This window comes from Phalangium opilio, unplaced genomic scaffold (assembly GCF_054372755.1).
Source record: "Phalangium opilio isolate 3A_F unplaced genomic scaffold, DU_Popi_V2 ptg000094l_1, whole genome shotgun sequence".
In the NCBI taxonomy this organism is placed as follows: domain Eukaryota; kingdom Metazoa; phylum Arthropoda; class Arachnida; order Opiliones; family Phalangiidae; genus Phalangium; species Phalangium opilio.
Window position 1 is genome coordinate 6,315,860 of NW_028324199.1, and position 10,512 is coordinate 6,326,371.

Below are 10,512 nucleotides of genomic sequence, written 5' to 3' on the forward strand. Positions count from 1 at the left end.
TCGATACTTTACTGCGAAAAATACTTATACGTACGTTGATGTGCTCCCCAGATTAGTTAGTGCTTATAATAACAGTTACCATCGTTCAATTAAATGTAAACCTATAGAAGTAACACCTCAAAATTCCAAAATCATTTGGAAACATTTATACGGAGATATTGACTTTAGTCCCCCTGTGAAGTACGATTTTGAAATCGGAGACATTGTCAGAATAAGTAAAAACAAAGGGCTTTTTGAGAAAGGATACGTCCCTAATTTTTCGGAAGAATTATTTCGAGTAATTAAGCAAATACCGAGACAGCCACCGGTATATAAACTGGAGGCGTTAAATTCGGAACCCATTTTGGGTGTTTTTAGAAAGAGGAAGTACAAAAGGTAGGAAAGGATCTCGATACTTGCGCGTTCAAAATTGAAAAAGTGCTAAAAAAGCGAAAGAAAGCTGATAATACCGTAGAATTGCTGGTGCGTTGGAGTGGATACGGACCTCAATTTGACAGTTGGGTGCAGGAAATAGACTTACAATGAGTTTCTATATCACTTTACCATCCGATTCATCGACAAAATACTTTCCCAACAATACTACGAGTAAATTTAGGACGTATCTTCCAGAAGTAGTAAAACTTAACGGCCCTTACGAAGTTGGATTGACGGAAATAAGTTATCCAAGAACCTGGAATAATGTGAGGGGAGAAAGATCTATAAGAATTTGGTCCACTGACGCTAAAACTATGGAAACGGTAGTTGTTATTCCTAAAGGCAGTTTCTTATCAATTCGAGATTTACTCGGAATGTTGTTGTTCGATGATGGCACAATCAAATTCACGTATACTGCTAGTTTAAAACGCGTATCCGTTTTCATGGACTATAATTACACGATAAATATACCTAGTGATATCGCGGTTATGATGGGATTTACGCTTGACTCAAATGAAGATTACGTAATTACGGAATCCATGATGGCACCTTATATCGTGGATTTGGATGCTGGATTACATTCTCTGTTTGTTTACTCTGACGTAGTTACAAATACGATCGTAGGGGATAGTAAAGTCCCTCTTTTGAGAATAATCAGCGTGAAAGGAAAAGACGGAGAAACTGTCGATGTGGAATTTGCTCGACCTCATTATCTGCCTGTAGCTTCTTCGGACATACAAACTATAGAAATTAACGTTATGGATGAACTGGGAAACCCTATACAATTCGAACGAGGGAAGGTGAACGTTACTCTACACTTCAGACCGCGGAGGACCTGGCTCACCTTATAATAATACGAGCTGGATGGGGTAACTTTCAGTTCAGTGAATAGCGGCGAATGACAAACATCATGGGACGACCCCATTACATTTCAGCCCTAAGCGATTATGAGAACTACTATTTAAACCAGGCTGGTTTCGGATCCATGCCTGTATATCGGGGTGTTCCTGTGCAAAGAGGGTATGGATTAGAGAACATACTGGCTTCGGCCTTTCGGAGCGCCATGCCCCTTTTTAAACGTGGTGCTCAGTTTCTTGGAAGAAAATTTCTCGATACCGGAGCGAAAGTCGTGACGGACGTTGCTAGTGGTATTCCAATCAAAAAGTCTCTAGTGACTAGATCGAAGAGCGCCGGCAAAGAAACCTTATTGTCAGCTGCGGATGTGGTTAGGGAGATGACAGGATCCGGAATTAAAAAGAGGCGGAGGGTGCATCGCAAAGTCACTCGGGTTAAAGCTAAGAAGAGGAAAACATCGTGTCGTTCTTATTCTGATATATTTTCCTAAAGCCTAAGAATATGGCGTTGATGCATCCTAACTCTAGTGGCTGCGTCAATTCCGAATTGGATATTTTCCAAGTCCCGTTAACGCAAACGGGAATTATCAGTGGTGAATGGGTCGAATACTTTCCCATTTCCAGCATCAGCAACAATTCAAACTTAGTTTTCTGCATTAGTGGAAATTCTGAATCCTACACGGATTTGTCCCAAACTCTGCTTCATGTTCAAGTGGATGTGAAAATGGACGATGGATCTTCCCCGAAAGCAGCCGTGATTGCCGCGGATGGTACAGTTACTACGCCGGCGGATAATGTAGCCCCAGTTAATTTGTTTTTGCATAGTCTCTTTCCCGAAGTGCATTTATTTTTAAACGAGAAATCGGTTACCCCTTGCGCTCAAAATTACCCGTACAAAAGTATGATTCAAACTATGTTAACGTTTGGAGACTCTGCAAAAAATAGTCATTTAACAAGCTCATTATTTTATCGCGACACGCCGTGCAAGTTCAACGATTTTGCGAATAACAAGGGTTTCTTGAAGAGAGCTAAGTTCGCCCAAAAAGGAACTATAGATATGATTGGTGCTCTTCATTTAGACATTTGCCAACAACATCGCTACCTTTTGAACTTGGTGGATTTAAAATTTGTTTTTGGAAAGCCCAATACCGAATTTTGCTTGCATTCTGACGTAAAATGTAAACTGAACATTAAAGCGGCATCGTTATATTTGAGGAAAGTCAAATTGATACCTGAAATCCCGCTTGCACACGCGAAGGTGTTACAAATGTCGAGAGCGAAATATCCAATTACCCGCTCGGAAGTTACTTCGTTTTCGATCCCAAAAGGCAACATGAGCGTCGTGCAGGATCATTTATTTAATGGGCAGAAACCGAATAGAGTCGTCATAGGGATGGTCGAACAAAGTGCGTTTTTGGGTGATCTAAAATTGTCACCATATAATTTCCAACCCGTTGATGTGAATCACATTGGTTTGTTCGCCGACGGCAGTAGCGTACCACATAAACCGCTGACGCCAAACTTTGCAGAACATAGCTACATCCAAGCGTACGCTAATTTATTTCTTCAAACGGGTCAGTGGAATATTGACGAAGGAAATCAAATAAGCCGCGACGATTACCCTGGGGGAAACTGTCTTTTTGTCTTTGATTTGACTGCCGATTTAATGAACAATGCCACCCATTTTCATCTCGTTAAAAATGGAAATTTGAGACTAGAAATGAAATTCGCTTCCGCGTTAAAAGAAACCATCGCCGTTATTGTATACGCCGAATTCCAGAGTTTGATTGAAATTGATAAAAACCGAACCGTAATCTTCGACTAGAATGGATACGATACAACTAACGAGAATTTTGGGGAAAGATAAGTTCACCAGAAATTTATTTCGGGGTGTGTTTGCCGCTGACCAACTACCAAAATTTGTGACGACTTTTCCGTCTCTTTATATCGTGAACACCGATACGTCAAACGGTGCTGGTCAGCACTGGGTAGCCTTGTATTTCTCCAGAAATGCCAATACCGAAATGTTCGACTCGTACGGAAATCCACCTGATATGTTTCGTTTTAATGACTTTGTCGAAAGAAATAGTAAAACTGTGACTTTTAACTCGTTACAATTACAAGGAAATCTTAGTAGAACGTGTGGAGGATTTTGTGTGTATTTCGCTCTTAATAGATGTAGGGGTGTTAAAATGTTTAATATCGTGTCTAGATTTTCAAAAAATAAAAATCGAAATGATGAGATGATCAAAGAATTTATGTATTCAAGATATTCAATAAATTTTCAAAAAATTATAGTGTTTTTCAAAGTTTATTTACAGAAAAATACATATATATATATATATATATATATATATATTTAAAAAAATCGTTAAATATAAGTTCATATTAACAATATTATTTTATTTATTTAAAATGCTGATCCAGTGGTGACCGTGTGATAGGGTACGAATGCCGTCTCCCAAAATATATCTTTTATTATCACAAGGATTGAGAGACATTTTATTTTGGGAGACAGTAAACAGCTGATGTTTCTGACTGACTATCCGTTTCATAGAATTACTCGTAACTCGAGTACTAAAGAGACAGTCCCGATAACTAGAGTGTCGGATAATTTTTTTCACTACTCTTTTACAAACACCTTTCGCGGTTTTTTTCTCCCCCTTTTCGGAGAGGATAGAATACATTTTGGGACGAAGTCCAACGAACTCAGGTATAGGAATTCCGTCCATCTCATCTTTCATTTTTCCTACAACCTTTTTGTTTACGTTATTGTAAAGAGGGTGATTCACGGGATATCCCGAGAAATCGAAAAGATGGGATGAATTATGAAAGTCTAAGTAGACGTCGTCCGTTTGTATATTATACGTGAGGCTGTCCGTGTCCGTGAAAAGTAACTGAGCCCTGTCACCTTAGGTCTTTCGCATGTACTCGTAATGAAACTCGTACATAGTTAGTTTCGAAAGATCCAAAACGGTGAATCCAGTGTAAATTGGTCTGTTCAAAGTAAGCGACTTCTTCTTCATATGGATACCCACGAGTTCGTTGTGAAAAATCGTAAATTTTTCAAATGCCGGAGAGGACGCTTTCTTGATGGCTCGCTCGGGTGTTTGTACGAGATCAAAATCTATCCGGTTTCTCAAGTTCTCCATCGTTTTACCTTTTATATATTTATATATTAAATTAGATTGCAACATTTTTTCTATTTATGTTGCGGTTTGCTTACCAAAACACGAGTTGTTCAAAAGTTTGAAGAAATCTTTTTCAAAACTATTGGTGGCAAGTTTCCGCTTTTCAGTATTAAAATTTATGAAGGGGCGAAGCCAGGGGCTTTGGTCGAAAGATAGTATACGGTGAACTTTCGTGAGTTTAAGTCCTTTCGATACGTAGTATTTCAAATTGCGATAGTGAACTACGTATCGCTCTTTGTTGTAAAGATTGGGAACTAGTTTAGGTAGGGTGTCTTTCTCCGGAAGGTGTAATCGTTGTAGCATCAGTTTGTAATAAGAAGAAAATTGTTCCGTTTTTATTCTTTGAGATTCGGGTGCGAGAGGGTAACAGTTATGTTCGTGATGAAGTTCAGCGGGATATTCTAAGTCAACCTCCAAAATGAAACCGTGAGGAGACTCGTCTGATAGAGAAAGCACGTGTTTATGAGCGTAGTCGAGGAGGTCTTCGACTGGTACCCAAGCGAATCTACTCGTGGGTAGATAATCGACCATGGCGAAACCATAAAGGTTGTTAACGTCGAGGTACATGATGTAATTACTCTCTTTCTTGGGGTCGTAGGTTTCGGGGATGTACGGGTTATTCGCTTCCGCGAAGCGATGGCTAATCATAGACACCCCTCCTCGAATACCACGTTCTATAAACAAGTGCATATCAATATCGAGAAGTAACTCCAACTTCACTTTGGTCATATGAAGCGCGGACTCCCAGGCAAATCCCGGTCCGGTGTATGCATGCGCGCAATCCAGACCGTAGTATTCTACGCACATAGCGCGGAAACTTTCGAATACGTCGGCGAGTTGAAGGGTAACCGCCTGCACGTATAAATCGTGGAGTTCCCCTGTTAATAAACCACCGTTAATTTCACTTTTGTTTTAAAAATCTTCCATAGATAATACCTAGATTTTGGATGTTAAAAATGTCCCACACTTGACGAACATTTTCGTAACTCTCGTCCGATATGTGTTCGTCAGTTAGAGCGTTGAAAAAGGCTTCCTTGGGTGGAAGTTCGACCTCTTGAAACTTCTCGACGTTGCTCATATAGTCGTAGGGATAGGTTAATTTTTTCAGTAAATACGGGACTTGATGAGCGGGATAGAAAGAGTTCAAGATGGGAAATTTTTCTCTACCTCCCATGGCCAAATTAGAAATTAAAGTTTCTAGACTAGCGGGCATAAAACGAATTGAGTCTATGAAACGTAAGCGACCGAAAGTGAAACTGATATACGTTTCACTGTTAGGTGGGATACACGAAATGTTCTCATCTTTTTGAAGCCCTATCCTTTGCATTATAAGATGGGCATCATAACTGAAAATTTTATATAGTTTATTATAGTTAATATTTAATGTTAAAACAAGAACATACCGTAACAAATTATGCATTATGACAGGAGTAAACTTTCCTACTCGCAACTTTAAATTACAAGAATTGTGCGCGACTCCACGAAAACGCCCTAGTAATTAATATTATTTAATTTTTATTAATATTTACAGTATATTTATGTTCGTATTACCAGAATAATGGCAATGATCTCTGACTCCCGGATCATCCTGTGTAAGGACGTCCTCACACACGTAACAATGAGTCGCTTTACGACATAACTCTTCCTCGGCTGGACTCAGATCCATAGGAATATTTTCCTTTAATAATTCAGTGATATTGTCTCGCTCCATCAACAAACTTTTGAGAAAAATGTCTATGGCATCGGTTCCCCTATATGTTACAGGCGCATTTGGCTTTCCGTCGGGTCCTATTACGACGTAACTGAAACCGCACGCCACGTGCTCAGAAAGTTTGGTTGTTGATGAGATTGAAGAATCTGGGTAACAAGTCTGGATTTTGTCAATTATAGATTCAAAATCCGCATATATGACGTATGGGACCTAAAAATAAATTTATTAAGACTAAGAACTTATGGAAATTCCAAATGACTTCCTACCTTCTGAAGCCAATCAATTTTTTCAAATTTCAAGATGGGTTTTTTGTGTGGCATTTTAACGAGTTGTGGACTGTGCACGTTACAGTTTTTCACGTGTTCTCTATGATTTCGTTCTGAGTTTCTTCCCGCGAAACGATGTAAACAATAACGGCACACGTAAATTTTTCCGTTATGGTTAGTGAAATGACTTAATAGTCGGCTAATATCAGTAATTAGACAAAAATGTTGCTTTTCTTTTGATTTTAAATAAAGTAGGTCTATTTGTCGATCCTAGGGAGCTTTATTTTCGCTGACGTGGAGAGGAAAAACTTCATTTTCGTAACAAAAAACATTGATAGATAGATTGTTTTTATTTTCAAATCTTTTAAGTTTGAGTGGATTTAATTCAAATGGAAAACAAATGTCGGTGCAGTCTAACTCCGTTTCAAAAGCTACGTATTTATTTTGATCATCGCGATGTGATTTTGCAGGTTGAGGATGTAATTTCGCGAGAATACACCACAAGAAACACTTTTGATCATTAGTTTTAATATTTAAGAGTCCTTTTCCGGGATTATTCAGTTCAGGAGGAAGCTCTATATAGGTACCACCAACCAGAGGCATGTATCTAATAATATCCACTTGAAAAAAAAGATACGATCTATGGTCCATCCACTGCCCATATCTTGAAATTCCTCCATCGCCTGTACCATTTGTTTCACACACGAGTCTATTTGGTTGGGTATTAAATGTGATAGTAAGGAAGTTTGAGTTCGGCTTCGGAAATAGGGTAATGCTTCGACTTCCGATCCGTCGTTCAGTTCGCGAACGTATCTCACACGTAAAAAAATGTTCCACTTTATACCCCGCTTCTTACTTAAATGGTTTTCCAAGTATTTAATTAATGATGATTTTATTTTTTTAATTATTAATTCTGGATCCGTTTCACTCGTTTGCGGGGTATATCGCGAACTCACGATGGCGTCTTCGAGAACCGCGACTTCTTCGAGGTTTTGAAGAAAGTCACCCACCTGGTTGTTGATGGCTAAGTCAGGGTCTATGGGTTGTTGGTGAGATGGTCCTGGCGTGGGGGAAACTGGACAACTCCGATGAATGCGCGAATGCTGAATTAGTCTGTACCTTCTGGCAAAACTGTTATTACAGACATGGCAGACATATTTTGTTTTTCTATGTTGTTCACGAACGTGGCGATTTAAAAGGAACTTGAAAGAAAATTCTCTCGAGCATAAAGGGCATGAAAACATATTGTCTAGTTGATCGTCGCGACTGATAATTTGCTAGGTCTGAATCAATCTTATATACGTAATGAATACTCTCCCTAATCCTCTCTCTATATATGTGAAAGACTCGACACCCTCTGTGGTCGTGAAATATGATCTGCGATAAAGTGACGCTCCTTGCTACGTTACTGGAAAAGCTTTAAACACCCTGATCAAAGACTAAAAAATAGGGAAGATGAATGAAAAAAAAAACCATTCCAGCTTTTAGACAATTATCTAAAAATTTCTATGTAATAAAGAGATTTTCTAACTGAACTATTTTTATTTAGTAATATGCCTATGGAATTATGATAAAACATTGTTTCAGTGTGTTTAAAGAAATTTTATTTATTAATGTTATTTTTGTTTGTTTGTTTACATTTCAAAATTTTATTTATTAATGTTATTTTTGTTTCTTTGTTTGTTTGTTTGTTTACATTTCAAAATTATCGAACTCGCCAGCTAAAGTTTTTTGGCAAATTTGCTCTAACGCAAGTAATTTTTCCAAATCATCGTTATAAATATTTTTTTTCAAAGTTTTTTTCTTTGCTTGCTTTTCTGTTGACGTGGCACATCTCTTTTTTCCCTTTTTAGAAGGAACGTCTACTGTTACGGTCTGGGGCGGGATGGCCGGAGATAGTGATGAAGTCGTTGCTGTCGAGGTTGATGGTGTACTTCTTGGTTCCGTCATTGGTGATGATACGGGAGCCAAAATAGATACGGTGGTGGGTATAGGCTGTTGCGAAGTTCCCTTTTTAGAGGGAAAGTCTACTGTTACGGTCTGGGGCGGGATGGCCGGAGATAGTGATGAAGTCGTTGCTGCCGAGGTTGATGGTGTACTTCTTGGTTCCGTCATTGGTGATGATACGGGAGCCAAAATAGATACGGTGGTGGGTATAGGCTGTTGTGAAGTTGGGCTAAAAGCGTTTAAAAATATGGAGGCAAGATGGTCTTCTTCCTCGGTTACTGCCGGGTCTAGCTTCTCCACCTTGGAAATTAAATGAATGAATACACTAGATTGGATTTATTTTTTTCTTAAAATCATACCTTAATAAGTTGGGTTAAGCCACCCAATGACTGCTTTATCTTCCCAATGTTTGGGTGGTAGCAAAGCGAGACTTTGATGGCGCAAGATTCGGGAATAGATTGAATATTAACCCAAAATCCATTATGATACTTCCGAACAATAACCTCGAAGGTTCTGAACGATAAAGCGGGTAGATCTGGGCGTCCAGGTATTTCTCCCAAGGCCGCTGTATACTTTAGTATGGTAACAATCTTGTTTTTATCGAGGGGTGTCATGGTAGACTTTAGAGTTGGTTGTGAATATTATTTTCTCGAGTTGGTCTTTTATATTATTCGAAAAATTGGAATTTGTATTGTTTAATATCACACACGAGCTTTGGACGTTAACTTATTAATATGTTTGTAATGGTAATAAGAACTGATCAATTACGTCAGTGATGACCTAAAGGTCAATCGGTCTAGACATTTTCACGGTATTTAAAAATATATAATTAGATACCGAATCAATTTTAAGCGGTTTTGGGGTTAGGATTAGAAACTTTGAAGGATTTTGTTGTCATAGGTGTTTTATAAAAATATCTTCTTTCATCATGTACGTCATAGGTGTTTTATAACAATATATTGTTTCATCATGTACGTCATAGTGACGAATTTTAAATAGATTTTCGGCATATTGAAATTAAAGTATTAGAATCAGATTTAGTTGTTGAGGCACTTTGTAATAAAACCCCTACTTCCATTCCGACAATAGGTTTACGTATTAATTCCTATCTAGAAAGTCCATGTTGTGATAAATGAAAAACATATTTGGTTTAAATCAAAATACTTTTATTCGCAAGATAAATATTACACATTCCATAGTTTCATTTGGTTTGCTTTGAATAATGCGCAGTTTTTATTATCAGAGTGATATTTACACTCTATTGAACAGAGATTCGACAAGTCTTTGTACTTGGGGCACCCTAATTCTTCGACGTTTATTATTGTTTTTCCAAAAAGTTCTGAAAGATATACTTGTTTTTCTAGCCCCTTAGTGTAAAGGATTGGTGCTTTCTTCGATATGGACGCGACGATTCCAGATAATTCGTCCAATTCGTATTCACCCTCGTCCCATAGCATCCCGCAAATATGTCTGGAGATCCAGGAGTTTATAGCCTTGTCTTTCACGTTTAACTCGTTGTAGGGGAAAGGTGACCTAAATGTGTAAACACCACTTTCACCCGTTTTAATAACGAGAAACGCCAATTCTTTAAGGACGTATTCGTTGTTGGCTCTCATAAAGTTTGCTTCAACTATGCAGGAGTTTCCTTCCAACCTTAATTTTATAACATACATTTGTAACGACTGCCTCAGAAAAACTTTAATACGATAATCGCTTACATTTTTAGTTGTTTTCCGAGATGTGTTCCAAACCAGATACGAATTAGGAATGAAATTAAATAAGTAGCATCACCCATTATATAATAATTCGTTTTAAAAATCATAGCTTATAGATATACTGTATATCTTCCTTGAAAACATGGAGTATATACCTATCGTAATATTCCATAGGGTATATCCCGCATCCATGGCTGATGTTTCTTCTATCACCCTGTACGTATACCCAACTATCCCCATCTCTTATATCTAACCGTACGCTATTTGTTCAAAGACCGTCAAAATTAGCTTAATTTTCTTCTCTCCTATAATCCGATGTATCTAATTAAAAAAAACACCACCGCCGCAGACAAATGTCTCGTATGGGTGAAATGCATGCATAAACAATTTATGAAATTCCAAGCCTCGAGTTCT

General features: G+C 38.1%; 3 protein-coding genes across 3 annotated transcripts; 1 reads left to right on the forward strand and 2 right to left on the reverse strand.

The window, feature by feature from the left end:
• The first annotated feature begins 1,770 nt into the window (after positions 1-1,770).
• LOC149639986 (uncharacterized protein F54H12.2-like) lies at positions 1,771-3,093 on the forward strand. The gene has a single exon (XM_089850844.1). It carries the CDS (start codon positions 1,771-1,773, stop codon positions 3,091-3,093), a length of 1,323 nt encoding a protein of 440 aa, XP_089706970.1.
• A 1,087-nt stretch (positions 3,094-4,180) lies between these two features.
• LOC149639987 (uncharacterized) lies at positions 4,181-5,672 on the reverse strand. The gene is made up of 3 exons (XM_089850845.1): positions 5,396-5,672; positions 4,495-5,337; positions 4,181-4,428 (listed from the first exon to the last, which is right to left on the reverse strand). The coding sequence occupies exons 1-3, from the start codon at positions 5,670-5,672 to the stop codon at positions 4,181-4,183; spliced, it is 1,368 nt and encodes a 455-aa protein (XP_089706971.1).
• Positions 5,673-9,567: 3,895 nt separating this feature from the next.
• On the reverse strand, positions 9,568-10,247 carry LOC149639988 (uncharacterized). Its single transcript, XM_089850846.1, has 2 exons — positions 10,102-10,247; positions 9,568-10,036 (listed from the first exon to the last, which is right to left on the reverse strand). The coding sequence occupies exons 1-2, from the start codon at positions 10,203-10,205 to the stop codon at positions 9,568-9,570; spliced, it is 573 nt and encodes a 190-aa protein (XP_089706972.1). The 5' UTR covers positions 10,206-10,247.
• Positions 10,248-10,512: the final 265 nt, after the last annotated feature.